This window comes from Pezoporus occidentalis, unplaced genomic scaffold, assembly GCF_034315485.1.
Source record: "Pezoporus occidentalis ecotype Australia unplaced genomic scaffold, CSIRO_AGI_Poc_V1 ctg79, whole genome shotgun sequence".
Classification (NCBI taxonomy): domain Eukaryota; kingdom Metazoa; phylum Chordata; class Aves; order Psittaciformes; family Psittacidae; genus Pezoporus; species Pezoporus occidentalis.
This window is the reverse complement of record NW_026916147.1, coordinates 2,719,650-2,744,613: the sequence shown is the minus strand read 5'-3', so window position 1 is coordinate 2,744,613 and position 24,964 is coordinate 2,719,650. Positions and strand designations below refer to the sequence as shown.

The following is a 24,964-nucleotide window of genomic DNA, read 5'->3' as shown; positions in this document are numbered from 1 at the left end:
TTAGAGATGAATAGATTCCTTCCAGAATGGCAATAACTTTTCTGTGACTCAAAGATTAATTTTCTAAATGGCTTCACAGGTGAAATACCTTGTATAGTATCATAATTAACAAGATATACCCTATTAATGGCCATAAAACATGATTTTCATAAACAGAATTCTTCCTGAGATATAACCATCCCCTCTGCTATGAATTGTTAGTCAATACCATCTGACACATCCACAGTGAAACCTACTAAAACCCTATTCAAAAAGCAGTCTTAATTGCCAGTCTTTCATACCTTAAGACAGAGATTTTAGAGACATCAATATTACACCTCAGAACTATTCAGAGATCCATCTGCTGTAATGTGTTTGACAAGCTTTTGTTTTGAAGCAGACCAATTGGCATTATAGGCTAAATTAATTTACCTGCTTTCCTAACTTCATTAAATTATGCCTATAATTTCTCAGGTACACTAAAATTTACAACTGCAATTCATATTCTCTCTGGAGTCCTCCTTTCTGATTGCAAAGTCTTAAGGGCCAGGGCATTAGGGGCATTCTGGAAAAACTTGGAGGAAGGGTTGCAATGATAATGAACCAGGCAGAGTAGAGATTAATTCTATTCCATATGGGAGCTCCTTAAAGAAATTAGAGCATCTCTCATGTGAAGAGCCAAAGGACTAAAGTTCCATTATACTAACTCTAATCTCAGCCGGACTATGTCTGACAAGAGATCACCAAACAAATATTGGAAGAAGCATTGGTAATTCAGAAAATGGTGACTTCTCATCTAAAGAAATACTGAGTCGTTACTGCAGCCAAGTATCTGTGAGCACTGCACTTCACACTGCGTCACATGTGGTGACAGACCAAGGCCTGCCCATGACCCATGGAGTTTGGGCTGTTCTAACAGCTGACAGGTTTGTTCCAGGATCTTGTCCAAACGATAAAGTATGGAACAACATTCTGCCTAGCCTCCTTGCCCCATTAATTTGAAAGAGAAAGCAGAGCCTTCATTTTCCTGCTGAAAATGCCTGTGAGGAGCAGAACAATGCCTGAGAATTTAGCTCAATAAAGATAATTTTCTCTCAAAGCTTCCTGATGCTAGGGCACACAGCTTGCATGTACATTATTACAGGCTAATAAAACTTCCCTTATTTTCATCAAAAGATTTAGGACTAAAAAGTATAATTAAAAAGTATGGGAAAGTTAATGCTCTAGAGGATTAACCTGTGACAATTTTTTCCACAACCATATAAAAATTATCACTTAGTAACATGTCCAGTTTGGCAAAAAATAGTGATTATCATGGACACTGTTTAATATAACTGCATAATAACTTCTGGGACACGTACACAGAATGGTCAGTTGCTGCAGAAATGTACATGAGGTTAAAAACCATCAAGAATATAAAAACCTGTCTTCCTTGAAAAATTGAGAATTGTCTTTTCTAGAATGTCTGCTTGGTTTGTGTTATTTATTCTTACTATGAAGGATAAATTAAAATACACCATTTATTTTGGCAATATTCTGATAAATATTATCAAAAGAATTTGACAAGTTCTTTTGTCAAATTTGTCAAAATTTGTCAAATGAAATTCCAGTTATTTAAAATAGCAACTTCTTACAAGCAGTCATACTAATCAAGATCAGAAGAGTTTGCACAAAATTGTGCTGGTTTGATATGTATATATATTTATGTCAATAGCATTAAAATATAAGGGGTAGACTGGATACTCCTTTTGTTTATATTAAATTCATGGTCCTGTGTATCATTTTTCTGGTTTTCATAAAATGTTCACCTCTTTTTAACCCTCAGCAAAGAGATTTGTATCTTCATGTGTGTGCATAATTACACATAGGAACATATTTTTCAGGTTTGTAAAACATTTTATAAATGAATATTTCTTGGTGTTCATTTAGCAATAAGCTTGGTATTCAGATGATAAAGACCTCTAAGTAAAAATAAAATTATTGAGGTATTGTAATTACATTGCATATACACATCAAAATGTGTACATTATGTATACTCTTATTAGACCATCAAAAATGGTCTAATAAGAGCTAGTTAATGAAACGTTTGACGAAAACGTTTCTACCATGCCTTAAAACAGGGAGAAATTCTATTGTCCCATGTCAACCAGTTACTCAAACTGCAATCCTGAAGAAAACTGTGAATTGAGTTATTACTATGGCAAAAGCTATTGTTTGCTCAAAGACTGCCATAAAAACTGATTACAGGTCTAATGGATCTTGTTTCAAATGCTGAATCTGGAAACCTCTGTTTAAAGAAACAAATGGTTGACTGTTTGGATTCAGAAAGCTCTTTTTATGTGGTTTGAAAGAACAGATTTTCTAATACATGAAATTATGAAAGCTTGCACCAGATAAAAGTTAAAGGTTCTAAATCCTGCTTTTACATATATTTTGCAAAGTGATAACCTCCATCTTCTGTCCTCTAACTTTTCTTTGGACCAATAGCAATGGCAGCTGGAAAATGCCTTCTGAGGACTGTGAAGACAACAGGAGTCTGACTGCTGTGGATTGTATGGGGAATCCACAGTCAAGAATTTCATCAGCTTGAAATGGGAGACAATTCTCTACACACACTCCAAAATCAGTGCTTCAGATTATTTATTAGAAAGAATTGAAGCAGATTTTTTTTACCTGATTGTGTGAATGAACACAGGCTTTGCTCAAAGGGAAATTTCGTGTTCACTTTTGAAAATGTGATGTACAGGTATTCTACCAGATGTACTTTCATTGTTAAATACAGTTATTTCAGCTGTGCCTGTAGATTAACATTGCACTTGAGACAGTCAATGACATTTCAAATGCTTTGATTGTACAGGCTTTCAACACTTTCATGAGCGTACTCAACCAGATTTTAAACAAACAGTTGTGCTTTGGGTCCAACCTGCGTTATAGATTAGGTAAAAATCGCATCATAATGTGCCACCCATGTTGGATCTACTCTATTTAAGCTACAGTTGAACAGCAACTGTTAAGCACAGCTGCTAAAATCACTGATAGCCCTATGAATAAGGTGTCAAGCTTGTAGTTGATTTTTTCGGAAAGGGAGAATAATTTGGCGTTTAACGAAAACTCTCCAGGCACGTTCAGAACCTGATTTTACAAGGTATTGTGCATCTTGGATTCCCACTCAGTAGGCATAAAGTATGTTTATTATCTTAACAGGAGGATCTTGACTCTTTGAAAGGCAATAAGCATTTGGGGCACAACATGAAAAGTTTTTATTCTGTATTACTCTTTTTCTTTTGTATTTATTTCAATGACACCAGCTATTTTTGATTAAAAACATGCAATACACATTGAAGCCACATTTCAGTCATAAAAGAACTTCCAGCTCTCAGATATTTATACTGTAACACTGTGCTTCCATTTAAATGACAAAACTCCTAGCAAAATTCCTACTTGGTTGCATGACTCTTCAGTGATCTTCCTGTACTCATTACTAGCTTCTCTGTAAGTAAGCAGGCATCTTCTATAATGAAAAACAGCAAATAAAAAACAGTAAATGTTGTAAGTATATATACACTTTGATATCCACATATTTTATATTTGGGTTCAGCATCTGATTAAGGCTATGGATTAACAGCAAATACTGTACCATGAAAGATCTAGATCTGGTGTCTCTGGAAGAGGCTCACAGGGCTCTGAAGCACTTGTTTCTTTATCAGGTTCTGTTATTAAAAAATAAAAAAAAAGAAAAGAAGTGCATTAATGTTTTAGACTCACAACATTCTTAATGGTAAAAAAGCCTGTAAGGTTTATTTGAAAAGTGCAATACAGTAAAAAGTCACAGAAGAAGGAATCTAAGACAATACAGAGGTGAGCCACAAAAGTCATAATCTTAGAATACAGAAATTATAGGGTTTTCTGTTCTTATTTCTTGCACTCCTGTGAAGCTGCTCTCAACCAGACCAGTTTTGCAGGATAGTTCCAGGTGGGACCAGCTGAGGAGCCAACAAAGAAGATGCATATAGGAGAAGACAGCACTGAAAGATGGCAGGCAGTAAGAAAACTATCCAGGGGAAGAAGCCAGCGGTGCCAAAAGCAAAAGCAGAGTGAGGAGGTTGGATAAGTGATGCTGCTACCTCTCAGCAGGGTCCTCCTAACGGGATGTAATCAAAAAAGCCAGTGGCTGGGAGGCAACGGCTTAACTGCAGCTTTGGGCAGCCATGCATTTCCTTTGCTCCAGTGATCTGTGATGCTCAGCCTTGCTCCTTCCTTGCTCTATCTCTGCGCTAAACTGCCACCTCCTAGCTGCACTTTCTGCTCTGTTCTCAGTGTCTGTCCAGCAAGTCTCTCTCTGCCTAGTTACAACCTCCCCCCTCTCTGGGGGATGGTTTCCTATTTTGGGAGCTACTGATGTGGGTCACCTCCTCAAATGAAGAAAGTGCACATATATCTAGTCCATCCCTGACATATATTTGTCAAATCTATTCCAAAAGGCTTCTGACGAAGGTTGTTTCACAACACCCCTAATCTCTACATTCCAGTGCTTCACAATCTTGTAGCTCAGTTTCTTCCCTGATACTCAAGATAAATATTTATTGCAAATTAAGCTGATTTTTGTCTTTTTCTACCTTTGGTAGACATGAAGAGCAGAGGAATGCCATCCTCTTTTATAACAACTCCTTATAGCTTGAGAGACTATTTCCCTTCCTCTAATCTCTTTTTGAGGTCTCTTCAATATTTGAATTGAAGATTCAGTCTCTTCAATATTTGAAAGGAACTTGTGTTTTGTAGACAAGGATTATCTGGACAATCCTTGGCTGGATCCCCCTTAATTTGTCACACCTCTTTGTACTGTGCTGCCTAAAACTGGACTCTTTCTTTCAGCCACAGCAATACCAGTGGTACTTATGATATCCTAATTTAATGTCCAAAATAAATACATTAATCCAGTTCTGGTGGAGATGAAAAGTAATGTTCAAAGCAGTGTCTCTGCTGATGCAATGTTTGGAACAGATACAAACTACTGGACCACTCAATACTCAATAAAATTTACATTTCATCATATCATAGGTTTTTATTAAGCAAAATGGCTAACTAGGACTTCATCTGTAGTTGTATTCAAGTAAGAATAAGACAAGTAAAACTATGAACAACATCTGAGAATTACTGTAAGTTGTGATATGAAGTCTTATTTTGTATGAAGGCAACATGTATGTTAGGGATTTACTGTATCTTTAGCAACGTAGTTATTCCAGGTAACATCTTCTGAAACCAGGCTTGAAGTACATCAATGGAAATTCCTTTACTAACAGACCACGTCTAAGCAAAAAACCTAACAAAACCTAGTTGAATTCAAGGCAGTCTGCTCACAGCTGCAGAGTCTATAACTTCTCAGTTTGGCTTAGGAACTCAAACACTGTGAAGCAGCTGAGAGCCTCATGCAATTCCAAAGTGCTAACAAAGGGTCTGAATTATGTTGCCCTACCCAGCTTTAAACCAGGGCAGCATTATTGCTCTTTCCAGTGGAAGATTATTGTTGAAAAAGTGGTACAAGACAAATGGGTGACTCAAGCCCAAAATGTGATTACGTTTGTGTAGTAACATGCGTATTTGCAAGTAAATACACATAAAAGTGTGACTCTGACAGCAATGTATCTTACATACACTGGCACATGCAAAAATGGTGGGGATGTGTACATGATGGGGAATTATAGCATAAATTGCTTTTTTTATGCACCTTTTGGCCTTTTGCCTTCACACTTGGACACCAAGCTATTATTATCTGATTAACACTTCTACCCTCCCAGCAAATATTAAGCGTATCAAGGATAACTGATGGAATACTGGACCATAAATGTTTTCTTGGCATTTTTTTGGTGTGTGCTATCTAGGAACAATAAAAGCATCTCATATTCATAATGATAATACATACATACCACCACAGATCACACCATCAAGCATTCTTCTTCTATCATATTGTGTTGGGCAAAATGCAGAGATAAACATTAATATGTATTAATAGTATGCAAATATAATTTATCATAATAGGATGTTCCTGACACATTATCACTGCTGTTGATAAAATATAATTAAAATTGTCTGGCTGAATTTTCAGTGCAGCTAGAATTGGCATCTCTCTTCTTGCTGTTTACATGTGTCTGTCTAAAGAGTGTTACACTCCTAAAAATCTCATTATTCCATTATGTTCCTGGGAGAAGGCTAAGCAGAGCTGCTAGTTCTTTACAAAATATAATCAGTGAGAAGTCATACAGGAGAATGAAAGCTGCACCTACAAAGACAGAAGCTAGAATGATCACTAACTCCAGAGAGGGCAGGAATTTTTGGCACCATTCTCTCAAAAGATTCTAAATGACATGAAACAGGCAATGCTCGTGTTCCTGAGCTTGCAGGCCCATGTGATGGGAAAGCATTCAAATCCAGGTTTTTAATTGTTCAGAGTTTGTTGGACTCTATTAAACAAGAACTCCACTGAAAAGCTTCATGAACTGATGAAAGATCATAAGAGGACTATTGTTTTGGGAGCTGAAATTGCTTTGGAAAAAAAAGAAAGGTAGTATTTTGAGGAGATAACAAAAGTTAAGAATGAGAGTAGCATGCAGGAGGTGACCCAGAAACCATTTTTCACTGTCTCTTGCAATAAAAGAATGAGGTAGGATATACTGAAAGCAGCAGGCGGTGAGCTTGGAGTCAAAGGAAGGGCTTCTTTGTGCGTGGCTAACTCATCCTTAGAACTCCCTGCTGCAGGATGCTGCAGGAATGCCCTAATTTTCTGCAGGCTCAAGAAGTAACATGGCAAACAAAAGAAAAGTCTGTACCTCTCCTACTCTACCACTATAGATAACTGGATTAAGTGGCATAAAATCCTCTAATACAATACCTCAAACAAAGGCAGCAACAGTGCTGTTACGTTTTCACGTGTATTTAGGTACACATATGCAAGCAAGACCATATTTGCAACTGCTGTTAACGTGAGTGAACTCTTACTATGTTGTACATATATAAGTATTAATATAAGCAAATGCAGTGTTTTCGTTACTGTTAGTCTATTTTCCTTTAATACAGCTAATTCCACTGTCAGCCAATACTGTAGTTTTGTCACAAGAGGGAGAGAGAGAAAGCAAGACTATCTCACCATATTCTTTATATCCTCCCCATGATTTAGTAGGGCATGCTAGATTGTCATGTTGGTGTAATGCAGCTGATGAGATATAATCCATTATTGTAGTTTAAAAATTAACTTGCATTTTTAAAGGTCATGCAAACGGTTTTAGTTATATAATCTGTAGAACGATGTAATGAAGTAGTAATAAAGATACAGCAGAAAATAATATGACTGCCAACAACATGCATGTCCCACACTCGTAGAAGATCTTCCTATGTTTTTTTCTGTCTTGACAAATGAAAATTGATGCAAAGCTTTTTGAAAAGCAGATTGGGCCTACATGTTTATCCATGTATCCTGACTAGGTTCGCTTGGAATGGAGGCAGTTGAACTTCAAGGTTTTATGAATATAAAGATTAATGAATTTGTACAATTTGGCCATGCAAAGCATTTTTATCAGGCATATTCCATTTAGAATAAGCAGTAAACCATATATAAGGGTTGTGTCAAAGTTTACTGAATAGGGCCCTTGGTAGCTAATGTAACATTTCTCCAACAAATCAAAGGTATTGTTCTATGCTCACATGAATACACAGTAGCCATTACCTTAAATTTAAAACTCACTGTAAGCAGCAAACACACTGTGGGAATATGAAGGCCATATTGTATCAGTGGAGTCTGCAGAGATTTTCTTCATATGGCTTTGCCTGGTTGAAATATATGTTGCAGTTGAAAGCTAAAGGGATTACTTTTGAATAGTCATCACAAAGGTTGATTATATTCGTATATCATTTAGCTGGACCCTGCAGGCTATTATTCCATTAGCTGTGCTGGCCCTGCACTGTCAAAAAGTTGATCATATAATGTAAAAAGGTTACATGCTCTGTTAAGGTAGGTGAAGTAACTTGAAACAGTAATCTTTTAAGAGCACTACAGCTTTGTACTTGAAAGTAGATTGCATTTAAAATAAATACTCTCAAAATGGAATAAACACAATAACCCTACCTCTGCTTCTTATTTGTCCTATTTTGAATAGGCTGTATATAATTTGAATAAGTTAATTGTACCAGGCAAGATTTTTGCTATATTTTTTCAACCTCATATCCGAAGAACTATACTTCAAAATAGCTGTGTCTTTATGTGAAATGCTTACTGAAATCATGTCTCTGGTGAAAAAGATTTGCTGATTATATTTCCCTTGCACATACAAACACACGCACATTTTCTTTCAGTGCTTAATAAAATGGATCTTCAGACGGTTCCATTATGTGGATGCCTTAATATTATTTTATGCTAAAATGTGGACAGCACATTAGATTGAAAGCATCTTACTGTTCCACATGGCAGAGTAATCATGGGCTATCCCTAGATAGCAAATGCTCCCATTGGGAAAACAATACCAACAACACAGGCTAATGAATCACAATAGTTATTAATCATGGGCATTTGTAAGAGCCACATATAATACAGATGAACTCTCAAGATTAGACAGGTTAGAAGGTGGAACCAAGGAAAGGACAGGAGATCACCCAATTGCATTTTAGAAGTTTACAGGTGAGTGTTTGTTCTAGTACAATTGTGCCCATGCTTGCTTCAGTCTTTCTAAGCAGGCAGAAAAGAAAAGAAACAATTTAGTCAGCTGGGTTCACTTAGCTTTCAGATCCTTGCAGGACAATGTGGCAAAAATTAATAAACAAATAAATGCACACCTACAAGACCCTTAGGGCTTATGGCCTAGTTAGAAATGAGACAGCACTTCCTTTATTAGACAAAGTTGTTTAATTTAGATTGTAAAAGTAAGAGTTGGTTCTTTTTCAGTGTATCATATATATTATTCAGGGCAATGAATAAGTCTTTATGAGTACAAATGGGAGTCTTTAATGAACTGCAGCAAGCATTTGAGCAGGTATGTTTCTCTGAATAAAGGCTTCACAGATGGGTAATTTTATGAATGAGAAGCAGAATTTATTTTGCATGCTTTTAAAGAGCCTACTCAACTATGGCACTATAAGGAAAGTGCAAGATTTTTCTGGTTTGGATGAGAAAACCTAATGGGAATATGAGTTTTTCCCTGCCTAATAACTTCTATTGTTTACTTATTCATATTCAGCAGTCCTCAGACAAGTTAATCTTCCTCTCTCACAGAGTTTGGGCATGTGCCAGACATTTGTTCAATGGAAATCTCTCTTGATCTTACATCTTTCAGTTCTGTTCATTATGAAAATTATACACTCATCTGACAATGTAGTACAGCAGCATCTTTTGCACAAACTCTTTCTTGAATATCAATTTTAACTGTTCTATCATGTCAGATTGTTGACTGTAGGTAGAAAAAAGGTATTTTCTCAAGGCCAAAATATGACACTGTGTCTTTTGTGTATCTGGAAGTTAGGGATCACAAAAATTCTACACAAATTTTGGTGACACAGAAAAATCAGCTTTCAAAACAGTCATCAAGAAGATCATTTTGAACATGAAGAAACCTAAACAAAATACCAGCCAGTTTTTAGCTTATAGTTTTACCTTTACTGTCAACAATTTTTTTATGAAATCCAAACTATCAGTTTAAAGTTTCAACACAGCATCTCATCTCTTGCTCTACTCCAACTGAAGCTAGGGAGAAATTAAGGAAACAATGTTTCTGATTCAGTATCTTGAAATGGGTTAAAACTTAAACAGGGGAAGTTTAGATTGGACATAAGGAAGAAGCTCTTCACTGTAAGGGCGGTGAGGCACTGGAATGGGTTGCCCAAGGAAGCTGTGAATGCTCCATCCCTGGTGGTGTTCAAGTCCAGGTTGGACAGAGCCTTGGGTGACATGGTTTAGTGGGAAGTGTCCCTGCCCATGGCAGGGGGTTTGGGACTAGATGATCTCAAGGTCCTTTCCAACCCTAACTATTCTATGATTCTATGATTCTAAAGTTTCTCAGTCAAGGCAAAATTTTCCAGCAACATAAAGCAGGATGAGTGCCTGCCCAGCTGGTTAATCAAGGCTTCCACAGTGCAGAGAAGAATTCCCAGATGGCCTAGAAGGGTTTCTTTCCCTTCACCCTCCCCCACAGAGGCAGAATAAATATCACAACTGGAACCTACTTTCTCTCTCCTAAGGACAGGACAAGCCCTAGGGGAGCTTACAAAGTTCTGAGCAAAAGGGGTGCTGCTCACTCTTGTGGTAGATGCCAAATTCACCCTTGGCTACCCTGAGGAGCTGGTGAGGAAAACATACAAAGAGTATAAAAACACTTCCACTACCTCTGTATGTGCTGAGACCCATGAGTTATTAAAGATTGAGCCCAAAAGCTAGTTAGAAATCCTTACAAAAGGAAATCTTTACCTTGCTCACAGAATGTGGTATTTTATAGTCCTGGAGAACTTTTGCCAGCATTTTAAAAGATACTACTATAGGCATTTACAAAAATGTGTGTATTTGAATGATGTAAGCACAGAAGTTTTTAACACTGTTTTATAATCACGAGTAAAATATAAACTCATCGCAAAGCATAAAGAAGCAGTAAGTGGACTGATGTTTCAGACAACATAATGATCATAACAGAAGCAGAATATTTGGTTTCAATTTGTGTGCAGAATTATTATTGCTACATTCATTTTAAACCAAAGCAAGGTATATCAGGTGCTCAGTAAATAATTACAGTACAGTAGATGTGAAAACACAGATTTCAGACATAGCAATGATTCTAAGACCAACTGGTGCCCAAGCCAGTTACCTGAAAAAATCTTGCCGTCTTTCCCCAAATCACTAGAGTCCTTGTCCTGTAAAACTTTTAAATAGTCTGTTTGAGAACCTAGTTTATGCACTTATTATGCAACATTTTTACATGGCTACACATAAAACCTCATATCTTATCCTTTACTCATAACATGCATTAATTCTGTTAAGTACTGCTATAAAGGCACAGTTAAAACCTGCAAGATAGAATAGGAGGACAGTTCATAATTGCATTTTGCAAACTCCACTTTGTATCCATTGAGCAAAATATGTCACTGAACAGAGGAACTTCATATTTAAATCACTGGTAGTGTGTGATTTTTTTTCAGAATATGCAGCTTGATGTGTCTTCAAAGGATCTGGCTACCAGAGAGTGCTTAGTACCCCTTTCTCTGAAATCCAGGTCTCTCAAAGGTGTCCCAAAGGGAGGGAAAGCTGGAATGATTATTTAAACAATTCCTCTTACTTAATTATATTTCATTAGCATACTGTGGTTCAAATATAGTATCAAACTGCTCTGATTAGATGCATACCTGATTTTAACTCATTTTCCTTAATCTCCCTATTTTGACATGAGTGCTGTATGTTATTTTATTGAGAGTTTCTTGCTCTGCAGAACTCATTCTTTATGTTCTGGTTTGGCTCTGCTGTTTCCTGTCTTCTAAAGGCTTGCCTACTCTTCTATAATTCTATGTAAGAGTACTTCTCCATGGTTGAAACTTCTTTATTTCAGCATCTTCAGTGACTATCCTGCCTGGTGGCTCACAAACTGTTTATCATCGAGGCTTCTATAATGCATTTTTTTTTTTTGCCTGGGAAACTGCCTTCCAAGAGCTTAGCCAAAGGTCTCTTTCTGGGTACAGAAATTGATGTCAGTAAAGCTGAGAAAATCCAGCAAGGCATCTGCTACACAAAGAAAAAGGATCCCAGGGAGACTTTTTTCTCCTTACCTGACTTTAGCTTTACATCTTCTAATGCACCTTAGGCATGAGTGCATCCTCTCTGGCTAAGGAGGTGTAGGGGAAAAATCTGGAAGATTGTGTTCTTTAAAAGAAGACACACGATCCCTTATGGAAGTATCAATTTTCTCGTGACTAAGGTTTTCTGGGGAGAATATCATTCTCTGTAGCAGCTAAGGTCCTTCTCTAAAATTGATGCAAAGCGGTCCTACTTCTCAGTTAAAAAAACAATCAAGAAAAAACAGCTGCTGGAAATTAAGGTCCTGGTTTCAGGAACCATGTGAATCCTGGATTCACATGTGGTGACATGTATACAATGCTGTGAGATACTTCTCTCACAGGCACTTCAGAGAAGCTTCTTTGTCTCAGTTTTCTTTGCTGATTTTACCAACATAATGAGATCAGACCTACTTTTCTTCTCCAGGCATTGGGAACAATACTTTTGCTGGGCAGAGTAATATTGAGTATTGGGTTTCTCCCTCTTAGCTTTTGGATTTATGCCCATGTTCTTCCAGACAACATGGGACAACTTGAAAGGCCACTACTCTTCTTCTGTCTTCACAGTTGAGAACTCTATCTTTCAGGCCAGTCATCCACTTCTTTGAATGAGAAATGGATTCACAGGAAGAAAAGGTTACACTGAAAAATGGAAATGGATTTTCTGTTTTATTAGCAGTCAGCATACAACTTGTGAGTAACTTCAGAAAGTTATAAAACTACAGAGACTTCTAAGAACATGCCAGTAGAAGCTAGAATTTAAAAATAGTTGCTTTGGCTAATCTGAGCCCTACCCTCAAGTGATGCAACCAATGCAGCTTCAGTGAAGTCAGCGTTGTTATGTCAGCTTAGCCAAATTGCTTCAAAATAGGCCTTTTAAGAAAACATTTGACTTCAGTAATTTTAAATTCACTTTGAACTATGCCATATCAATCACATTGCTCTAGGAACAGCAGAGCTTGGAAACATCTACTAGGCAAACAAATGTTTTCATAAAGTAAAAGATGTTGCTCTGCCACTGTATTCCTTGACTGCAGTGACAAGGGTGAGATGAGAGACACCACTGGATACTTCCAGTATGGCAGAGACTTGAGACTGAAGGAGGGCATGGACTTCTAGGCCTGAGGGTAGGAGAGCAAGGATTTGGTTTCTTTTGTACCTTTCCCCCAGCCATGATGGAAGGGGAAAAATGAAACAGGGTTATTTCTGTGTTGCTGCCATAAGTTAGACTGTTAGGGGACAGTTTGACTCTCAGTTCAGTCCCTTACAAAGGCATCAGCCGAAGGAGAAGACACCATTTCAGTTACATTTGCTGCTATTTGAAATGCCAGTGACAAAAATGAATGACAAAATTCCGTGCTATAAATTAGAATAAGACAGTCCCACCTGGAGGTTTAAGAATCTCCAAGCAAAACCTCATTCTAGCAAGAAGGGATATTTCACAGGCACAGATCTCGAGGTTTGCCCTTCTTCCAATAGCAGAGCTATTTGATCCTGGTGTGCAAATTCAATTATTAGGCATAAAACTTGAAAGTACTTTGGCTTCTTCTAGATTTTGTTTAGATTGTACCTGTTATATTATGAACTAGCTAAGAATGTATGTAATATGGAAGAATATAAACGCCAACCATCCACAGAGGCTTTATTTGAACTGAGCATTGGTTTGTAGTGAATTTGACAGGCTCTGCTAGAGCAGTACAAGGCCAGTGCACTCAGTGACATGAGCAACCGCATCCTTTACACGCATCTTCAGCAATCATATAAACTCGGTGTGCACAAAGAGGGCATGGTGGGTCACATGCAAGCCTGCCAGGCAGATGGCAGTGGGCTCGCAGGCCTGGAAGGGTTTACTTGTCTGACTGCAAACCTCTGTGGTGAACTGCTTGCTGTGGCTCTATTTAATTCTTAATCTTTGCTTCTCTTTAATTCCTAGCTGCTTTAGAGACCTGTTGTAACACAGCAGGTAAAAAAATATTCACATGTACTGTCAAGCCTCCCCAAAGAGCACTAACTTGACACGTAGGCCATGACAGCTGGGCTTGGACTACTAAGAAATCTAATCCAGGGTTTCCATCATCTCAGTTGTTGCCTTTCTTTCATTACAGTCTGACTCAGCCCCTAATGGATTCAGCTTTATAAAAATCAGAAAAAGGGGAAAAGAAAGCAATTTATTCATGTTTCACTAGATCTCACAGAAGACATGAAATTTCTCTAAAAATGCAAATTATTTTGTGCCACACAAGTGAGACTGGGCAGCTAAAGCTCTTAGAGGAAGGGTCTTTCCCAGGGCTAATGTTTTTATGCCCAGTGATTGAATAAATCGATCCCTTTATTATCACATCTCTTTTACTCTCCTTTTTCTTCAGAACCATGTAGCCAAAGGTACCAAAGCACCCTTTTTAATTCTAAGAAAATTGATTATGCTTGTTAATTTTGTTTTTAATCCCAGGCATATCAAAATAAACACCATAGATGTGTAGCAGAAATCAATCTCTCTTAAGCACCAAGTTGGTAAAAACAAGGATTTAGTGAGAAGCCAAGATGTAAACAACTAATGTACAAACTAAGCCCTTATTTATGTAATGTGCCTTTATACAAGCTCAATATAAACCTGAAAGAAACTATTTCAGAAGAGCAGAAATGGTTTACTTGCACTGCATCAAAAATGACCCCATAAGACCTCCTTTACTGAGATAGCCCAGATATTTAATGTGAACATATGTTTTTAAAGGATTTCTTGTCTTATGTCCAGTCATTCCTGTTAATTCATGGGACAGCATACTGCAGATGTGCTCTTTTTTATGTTACATAAAGCAAAAATTACATTTAACAAGTGTAAGGTTGGTCATAAAAAATAAATAAAAATAGACTCTTAAAAGCGGGGAAATCACAAAGTGAAGCTATCAGTCATTCTTATTGAGAAGTGTGAGGACAATGTGAAATAAAACTTGCACATCTATGAAGAGACATTCCTAATATGCCAGCACTTGGCTGTTATTTCACGTTCTCTATAGGTTGCTTTCATCAGCCCAATATTTCTTCCTTTAGGGTAAGCCACGATGAACATTTTCCCTTTCTAGTCACTGACTTCAATTTCAATAGAAATTAAATATTTTGAACCTATCTGCAAGTTTGTTTACTTGAAAGAATTGAAACCAAAGTCAGCGTTAGTTTTTGTGTGTTTTACTTCTGGGTAAGAACTTTAAGCATGTGTTGTAACAGCAGTGTTCTTCATTATCATAATTGTTTAATATGCAAATAAAATAACTTTCACAAGATTATTTTTCTAATACTAATCCAAATCTAAGTACCAATTTGTGCACCTTATTGATAGGCACACTAATCATTATAATTGATATTTCTGTATGGTTTTACTCCTTCCTGAGTGCAGATGAGATAAGCAATAACTCTTTAAAAAAGGAATATTCTCTTCTATTTTTACTGACACAAATGATGTTGATCAATCATCATCGATACACACATCATTTGTAGTCAAGTACTATTCTCCCCAAAACCACTTCTTATGTTGGCATAAGATGGCATATTCAAAGACTTACCACAAGGAATTTCTAATTAGAAGCCACTCTTAGAGTTTTAGTACAGTGTAAATTCAAGCCAAGACATGTAACCATACTTGGCTTGTGAGGCTGTGAGATCAGATTTCCTTTAATCAACACTTAGAGGACAGACAGAGAAGTTGTTCCTTCGGACCACTCTTCAGCATTTGAAACTACAAAAAATTGCTGTCTCACCTCAACAAAATGGATGGAGTTCACAATAAGTTAACAGTAAGACTTAAACACAGCTTGAATCTTCCCCAAAGTAGGCACTTTTGGAGAAACACAATCCCAGAACCAGCCTTCTTGTAAAGTTCCACAAGGACTAAGGGTAAGTTTAGTTCTTTGTAATAGCTAGATACAGTGTGAAGGGAAAGATCAGTTAAGACAGTACCAAATGCCATGCAAATGACTTGAACAGACCAAGAGATGGATTTGAAGCACAACTGAATGTCACCTTTTGGTGTGCTACTTATGTTATTGGTAATGTTACTTGATTCATACCGGAATATCCACAGAGGCACATCTGCACAGTAGCTAAATCACTTCTGAATTTTGCTCTTCCTTACTAATCACAATTCTAAATGTCTAAGTGAAATTCAGAAACAGAAATCATTCTGTAGTCTTCTAGGATGCTGCTAGTTTAGAGATCACTAAGTAAATTCACTGACATTAAAAATACAGACTTCTCAAATACATATCTTTTAGATCTATTTCCACTCTCATTATTGTCTGTAATGGCAAAAAACATCACAATTAATAATTATATGAAAAAGCAAATTTACAAGGAAATTGGTTTTCTGATTTTATAGGAAAAACATGTCACAGAGAGCAATATTTACAACTCAGTTCCCTGGGAGCTTTTAAGAAATGCTGCAAGAAACCAGAGTATTTTATTATAACTTATTCTGAAGCTTAATTACACTCACACATGCACAAAGGACTTACAAATAAATAAAGACTACAGCTACTGGCATTTTAAAAGTAATTTTTGTAGAGAGGTTTGTATTATGAAATGTGAGATATTTATCTGAAGAGTTCCAAAACTGTTTATGGACAGCTAAATTTCTGAAGACAATGCTAAATATTTTTTAATATGTCAAATAATATGTTTGCTGAGGTTGCTAATATGTTTGTTGTTGACCAAAAGTGAGTGTAAACAATTTAATGTGAGCTGCATCACTGCCAAATTAGTAGTTCAGGTGCGGACTGAATCCTAACTTTGTCAAACATCTCAAGTTTTTTCATTAACCACTGGGGGGATTGGTATTAAATGGTTGCAATTTTAATAACCTGAAGAACAGAATTCTTCCAATAGTGGCAACTGAATCCTGGTGTTTCTAATGAAACATTTTTTGTACAGCCATATATTTTCTGTAAAATATTAGGCTGAGGTTTTTACCTTTCACTCAAGTCACCAAGGGAATTAAAAATCTTAAAACTACATTTGTATTCCATCTCTCCCCAGCTATACTAAAATTATGGTTGAACCTCACTCCTAAAAATGTTAACTAGTGAAAAAAAAAAAAAGAAAAAAAAAGAAAAAAAGAGGGTGAGAGAAATTAAAAGCACAAATAACTAGATCCTCAATAGTCTTAAAACATGCCATGAAAAACTATGAAGTGAATCATAAACTGCTGTCCCAAAACTGAATCAGGTATCAAGGAGTGCCTGAGAATTTTCATTTTTTAGTTTATAAGTTTGAATCAACACCCTCTGTGTTTTTAGGATCATAATCTAACTGTAGCAGTCACATATTATAATCTTGTTTATGTAAGTATTAAATCCTACCTTAACAGAAGTCCCTAACACTTTATGTTAGGATTTTTTCAAGACTTCTCTACCTTTATTTCCTGACCTAAATCAATGAGCCAATTCATAAAACCCCCTCTCTTCTTCTATCAACATTATCCTTTAACTTTAAAGGTCTTCTAGCTTGGTGTTTCTTCATCTGTGTAGGTGTATGCACTCTGATAACTATGGTGGGATTTGGAACATTTGCTAAGTATTTCATTGCATGCAAAGCTCACACCAGCAAGCTCAAAAGGATATCTGTCTGGTTTTGATTTTTTTTTATAATTGCATTATGATGCTACTTAACTAACTTGAAAGCAAAGAGGCCTGACATCTGCAGACAAGGCCTTAATACAAGGTTATATAATATAAATTGAAGGTTAAATTTTTACTTACGTACTTTTATGTTTTGTTCTTTTAAATGTAGGTCTTGACTACGTAAAGAAAGTAAATAGGAAAATCAGCAGGCTGAGGACACCATAAAGTAAAAAATTAAAAGTTAAGCTGTCAAGAAAAGGACATGAATTTTTTATCATTTTTACTTCTTTAAATTTTTTTTCAAGCATTTAAACAAACCATGACATTTTAATTTAAACATACATCATACAATTGTGAGAAAATGTAATCTGTCAAAAATGTACTATGAGAGCTTTAAAGATAACTTTGAAAAGCTCACACAAAATACCACAAAACACACACCACATCCAAAAATTCCAAAACAATTCAGCAAGCCTACCACCTTTAAGCATTGCTTTACAAACAGAAGATCAGCCAAAAAAAGAGCCACAAAGGATCACAAACTGGATTTTCAATCTCTTTTGAATCCCTGACCCCCCTTATTGGGTGACCAGGCAAAACTCTTAGAAGATGCAAATCTATCTTTGAGCGCTGATGTTACTGCTGATTGTACTGTTTCATTGCATTTATGTATTCCAAACTCTTTCTTTTCCTTTCTCTCAAATACACAGAGACTTGTAGGATAGTTTCACTGAACTATTCCCTCCATTTGTTTCCCCAGAGGTTCACATTGTTCCTCCAATATGTAACGCAGTGGTATTTGCCTAAATGAGCAGACAACTTAAAGCAATGTCCCTTGAGGAGTAAGTTTCTTCTTCCACTCCCAATTTGATGAAGATGTTATCTCTAAATTCAAATAGTGACATTGCTATCAAGCCAAATTTCATCTCTGATTATTTAACCAGTGCTATGAGGAAAGAATTAGGAGTGAAGTCCCTGTGGGAAAAGAAATTCAGAGAAAAGATGGAAGAAAACCCTGAAGACAGCAAAAATGTGAAAAGAATAATGAAGGAGGAAGAATGAAGAGCAGAAATGGTCATGAACAATACAGCACTTTTTCTCAAATGACTAATAAGACAATACAGTGAAGAACCAGTAAATCACTAAAAGTTTAGTTAACCCAGAAGGTTGTATTCTGATGCTGATTACTGTAGAAGCTTTCCCAGGACTTTTCAACATGCAAGAAGGTAGATACAGATGTCTCTAACATATAGCTCTTAATTAAAAGCAGAATCATGGCCTCTGTAATTTGACATGCCTGTCAGAAATTCCCTTGGATACCACAGGAGTACGTAGCTGTTTTGCAGTCACTCTGTATCCTGCTCGTTTGCCACTGACACAGAAACCTGTTCACTGCTGCAGCCCAAGAGCATCAACTTGACACCCTCCCTGCACCTACAAATAGCTGATGACTACCTGGCTTTAAAATCAACTGTAATGTTAACTTGCACAGTGCCAAGATATTTGAAACAATTTTCTAAAATAAAAGAGCCAAAATATGTCAGGGTATAGGCACAAAAAATACAGCTTAGTCATTTGCTTTATTTTATGAGGACTGCACAAAGGTAACAGCACAGATTTCAGGTACCACATTTCCACAGATTATATTGTTTTCCAAACAGAATTTATTATTTCTACTTGTACCCTTCTAATAAAATAGTGGGAAGAAGCATAATTACATGCTTCTTTTTAATTAATTATTTTTTTTTAAAAAACCCCACACACTAGAGTTAAAAGAGTTCAAGGAATAAAAGATAACAGTAGATGGGTGAAATGTATTCTTGGGATGGTGGTCGCTAAGGAAGACCTTCAGCAGAGACATACATCAACATCTTTATTTTCTAGGTAAGACAGAGGAACAGTCCCAAACTGAAACATCATTAGAGGAGAATTAGAACAAAGTCAGAAATGAATCAGTCAAGAAAGTGGTACTTGTTCAAGAGGTTTAAAGGACATACACATACCTATTGCTTAAATCAGCCTCAACACCAGAATAATAAAAAGTGTTAAACAAGACATTAATTAAAACCTATAATTTTCCCTGGGAGGAGAGACCCATAGAAATCTGATTCCATACTAGGCAAATTAGCTACTATTCTAACAAAGGATATAATGATAGATAAATGAATTAAAATGTTATAATGAAGAAAAGAAATCAAGATAGCTTTTGTAGAGTTCTCATGAGATTATTGTCATTTTGAGGAATGCATGAGGATCTGGTTGAATATTACTTGGTTGATTAGATTCTCAGAATGCTTCAGATAGCTCCTCTGGATTAATAACTAGTTAAAGGTAGGAAATAAAGGTAAGAATAGATGGATTGATTTTCACTATGGAGACAGATCAGTGGTGAATTCAGCAGGGATCTAAGGCAGAATTTGTACAGTTCAACATTAAAAAAAACCAAACCACGAAATGTTAGTGAAGAGCAAAGTGACAGAATGTACTGCTGATAAAAAGCTACACGGCGTAATCAGTGTAAAAACTTTAAAGAACTTCAAAAACCTTTTGTGACTGGGCAATAAAGCATTGGACAAAATTCAGTGTTGATAAACACGAATTAATACACATGTGGAAAACAGTTCTTTATGTATCGGGAGATTGCAAGCTTCAGGTTGATAGAAAGATGACTGACCGTGGGATACAGAGATGTGTATATTTTCATGAGCACCATGAAGAAGTGAGGAATGATAACTCACTACTTCTCACAGAGGAAAAGCTGAGGGGCCACAACTAACTGTAACACAGTGAGTTAAGGACAGATTCAAGGAAACTGTATTTTAGCTGTGAAATTCAGTGAGGTGCCTTGGCTGCCAAAATTATGCAACATTTAGAAATACGCTAGACAAGTTCATGGACAAGTACAGGAGTGCTTATTAAATATTGTGAGATCTACACTCAACAGCTTCTTCAAAAAGTTCCTTTCTTGCAGGTTGCTGAAGATGTGGAGAGAATACCAGACAGAAATATCGCTTCCAAATTTCCTGTTCTTAAATTTTTTCCTAATGTATTAGCCACTGCTAGATATATACCAGACTAGATAGGCCTTTGATCTAACTTACTGCAGTCATTTTTCCAGTATATCATGTTAATAGTAGAAAAGAAAGATCTCTAATAATGGAGATTAGAGAAGGGTTAACATAAAAAAACCTACATAGGAACTCTTGGAATTGTTCCCTGTATAAAATTAGACTCTGATAAACACTATTCCAGGGTTTTCATCACTCTTTAAATTTCCCATTTTTGGTCACTAAAACTCAATCTATTAAACTTTACATTTCTGAGTGTTAATGCCCATTTTGCTCCCATTCAAAAGCTACTAACAAATGATGGTTTGTGAGCACTGATCTTTCCGAGATATGAAATGATAATTTTTACTTGCAAAAAGTAATAATCTGTAATAGTAAATAGTAATCTGTAAATAGTAATAATTCTATCTGTCATGCTAACATGAAGGTATTTAGACTGTTTTCCTAGGTTTTCTCAATCATAGAGCATAACAGCATTTCACAGAAAGACTGAACATTAAACTGTTATTCAACACTTTACCCAATAGCTAGATCCCTTTACTTCATATACTGAAATTGGGAGCACACTACTAGTTATTAAAAAACCCAGTAGAAGCACTGATATTTAAAAACAGCAGTGCCATTTCCTAGAGCGAGTGGAGTTTACAGGCTAGTCTTCAGCTTGCAGATCATCTGCAACAGCCCTGTGGGAGGATAGTTTTTATAAATAAAATATTTGTGAACAGCAGTAGTCACAGCATTATTACAAAGTCCAAAAAAAAGATATCAAAGGGCACTGTTGCATGCGTTGAGCAACAAGTCTGCATTTTTTTTTCCCTGAACAGTTGTATGCTTCTGTACCATACACAGAAAAAAAAGAATTTTTAAGGTAGTTTAAAATACAATGCAGGATACATTTTTTAAAATGTAGTGATATTACTTTTGTGCATACATGGAATTGTTTTTACCTACTGAATTAGTTATGATTGTTACCATCTTCACATATTTTGCATTTGACTGAGGATATATTCCAAAATCATTGCTTATGCCCTAACTCTCTTTTTCAGCAAAAGAGTGAAAGGCTAGGGCAAAGCTGGAGAAAACCTTTTAAAAACAAGGCAAAATCACCCTCAAATTTGGCAGACTTCAAGCCTTTGTGCACACACACTGGCCCTTGTTCAGGCTCCCTCATTTTTGGCAGAGTAACCTAAAGCAACTATGTCAGGAGCATGGAGAATGGTGATGGGTAAAGAAGTCTGCAGGAAAATGAATAAAGCTCTACTCTGTATCACCTTTTAACCGAGTTGCTGTAGGCAGCCGGAGAGTTGACGGTGTGAACCTATCTCCAGGCTTTCAATCATTATCTATCTGTTGTCGTCTTCTGTGAGGGACTTTATCTGCTAAAGAAGCATGGTCTGTGAAGCCATGGGAAATTGTACAGTAGTTTGCAACACACCTTGAGTCTTGCTACAATAACTTGGGAACTGCCTTGACTCCGCATTCCTGTGGGGTAAGCCTGATTCCTAAGTGTTTATTGTGGAAGTGCAGAGGGCTTAGGTAGGTACAGACTTCATGCTCTCTCTGTTAAACGAAATGATGAGGACTTTGGGATTTGGGTTATAATTGGGTGATGAAAAAGCTTTCTTGAGTATTGAACAGATCTTCTTGAGTATTGAACAGACTCAATTTATAGAAACATGTTTGAATGGAAATGCTAAATAATTTTTGGATAATATGCTTATAATACATTTATCATTTACAATGAAAAAAAAGTGACAAACTAAAAACCTGCATAAATGTATGAAAACAAGTTCATCAAAATACATCACCCATCATGAAGCAAGTGCCAGCAATGAGTCTGCCAGATTCAAAGGCATCAATACAGTGCGATACACAATCTTAGTTCTTGGTAAACAGAACATTACACTGATCTGATTAATGTGAAAAGCATGATGATCCAAGAGCATACATTGGGATTAAATATTACTACCAGACCTGCACATCATTCAGTAAAAATGGCAGGATTTTTAATCCTTTAAAGTACTGCTACTGCATCACAGTCCAGATTTTCAGAGATGCTATCACTGGGACAAATACAAATATCTGTATTGATCCTGCCATTTCCTCCCATGCAATGTCATTAGCTTCAATCAAAGACTCTGAAACGAAGCTGAGCCTCGATTTTGCGTGATCACCAAGCATAAATTTTATGGGTGGCAGTAATTTATGACAAAATGTTGCGGCAATCTCTGAAATTTTTAGGGCATCACAGCATGCAGATAGAAACTGTTGCAAGCCAATAGATTTGCTTGCAGATTTGGATCAGATTTTGTCAAAGATCTCTGGATCACACGAAGTTATTGGTAGCAGTATTTAAAAAGAAAATATATTTTTCTTCTGATATACTAATATAAAAATGTTGGTTGGTTCTTAACAGTTCTTGTTCACAGCTGAGCATGGCGGCATTGGTCACAAAAGATTGGGCATTAACCTCTTAAAATGATGCAATTTTTATTTGATTTATTTATAGGAAATGCCTATCATAAGCTCACAAAAAAGAATCAGCCCCTGTTTTTGAGATTAATGTGAATGCTAGCAATGCTATCCTTGTGGCTTCAATGATGCATTTTTATAAAGCATAGTCACTGCTATGTCCATTCTTCTAGCAATCACAGTATCTTTACTAGAAACCTGTTCAAGCAAGCTTCCAGTGCAGGTTTTGTTTCCTGCATATATTTCAGTGTTGAAATAGGAACTATGCAGCACATTCCTGGATTATATTATCTGAGTTGAGGGTGAAAGCCACCTTGTATTCCTTTGGGTAGGATGTGGGAGTTGGAGAAGACTTTAGCTGAGATCATCCCTAAACATTTATTTTTTATTTATCTTTTTTTTAAACAGACTTGTGCCTGTTGTTCCCCTTTCACGTACTCTATCTTTGGTGTCGTATAGTATACATAATTTAAATAACCAGGGAATCTCTCTGGGCTCAAAACCACCTGCTGGCTTATATTAGCTAATTAATGGTGATTTATCCAAGTTACTAAATTGAGTGGAGCTGATTGCCTTTAGGAATTTTGAGGACGTTGTAAGAATTTTTATTATAATTATGCTTATTTGATAGGCAGTCCTCTTAAAATACTTTAAAAAAATGCCTGCCAGCTGATTTTCAACTGTGCCAAATGAAAGACTTTGTGTTGTTTTCTACTTGAGATCATGTATTCAGGTAGTTTGTTTACTGTGCTACTCAATTTCATCTTTCTCTGCCTCCCTCTCATTTTCTCTTTTATATTAGGGTTTATTTGCCTAGGTTTGAAACAATGACTGCTTGAAAAATAGTACTGATCTGGAACCTGCAGAGCTTAATCATTTTCACAAAAACTAATATAGCAGATTCATTTTAGCCAAACTTCTCTGTCATGCTGACCTGATTCCCAGGGCCTGAAAGTGTGAATTTAATGGTGGTACAATGTCTGAGGTAAAAATATAATAGAAACCTCTCAGCAGTATATCTATTGGATCAGTGTAATTTCTTTTTTTTCTACTGGTCTCAATGTCTCTTAAGGCAATCTAGTCTGCAGACAGCAAAGGAGGCTAGCCTTCTCTTTTATTGTGATCCCAATGCTACTTATACTAAACAAAGAATAAGCTCCCTAGATAAGGTATACAGTAGACATCTGTTAAACACAGAATCCTAGAGGAAAAATTACCCTTACAAAATTAAACTGTTCTTTTTCTGTGAATTTAGGAAGATACTACTATGAGGTCTATCCTGAAGACCAGAAAATAAAGTTATTACAATTTGGCTGTATTGCCATTGCTTTTTAACTTTAGGGGTGAGAAAGTTTCTCTCTTAATCATTTTCAGGTACTAAAAAGAGAATTATATACTGTGTTTTCTAGAAAGTAATGAGAACCTGGTGGTAGGTGCATTGGCTTCCGGCACACATTTGTACATGTAAATTTAATGGAACTAAACTAATTCACCAAATGGAAGTAACTGTTTCAGTGTATCTCATGCATGAGAAATTCTACTCTTGCTTTATCAACTCTTCCACAAATAATCATATTGTGCAAATTCTTTCTACAGAGACTCATATGATAAAGGGCACTTAGGATATGACCCAGCATAAGGGCATGTAGTGATCGGACAAGGGGGAATGGCTTTAAACTGAAAGAGGGTGGATTTAGATTAGCTATTTGGAATAAATTCTTTACAGTGAGGGTGGTGAGACACTGGAAAAGGTTAACCAGGGAAGCTGTGGCTGCCCCATCCCTGGCAGTGTTCAAGGCCAGGTTGGATGGGGCTTGGAGCAGCCTGGTCTAGTGGAAGGTGTTCCTGCCTGTGGCAGGGGGGTTGGAACTGGATGAGCTTTAAGGTCCCTTCCAACCCAAACCATTCTGTGGTTTTATGGTAAGTGTGCTCTCACAGATTCTTCTTTATACGAAGTGTTCTGACAAAGCCTTGTCTGCTACTGCTGAGTTGGGAGAAATTGTAGACAAGTTTCCTCAAAGTCTCAGTTAATTTTATATGAGA

General features: G+C 36.5%; 1 protein-coding gene across 4 annotated transcripts in view; it reads right to left on the bottom strand.

Moving 5' to 3' along the window:
• Positions 1–3,224: 3,224 nt before the first annotated feature.
• TTC29 (tetratricopeptide repeat domain 29) overlaps positions 3,225–24,964 on the bottom strand; it is a 137,156-nt gene continuing 115,416 nt past the window's right edge. For 2 of the 4 annotated variants that reach the window (XM_062602791.1, XM_062602787.1), the window contains one exon: positions 3,225–3,490. In XM_062602791.1, coding sequence (XP_062458775.1) covers positions 3,417–3,490 — 74 coding nt within the window. In that variant the 3' untranslated portion in view covers positions 3,225–3,416. Of the gene's footprint in view, positions 3,491–3,616; positions 3,690–17,519; positions 17,628–24,964 lie in introns of all 4 variants that reach the window. The other 2 variants (XR_009961592.1, XM_062602788.1) reach the window with 2 other exon arrangements.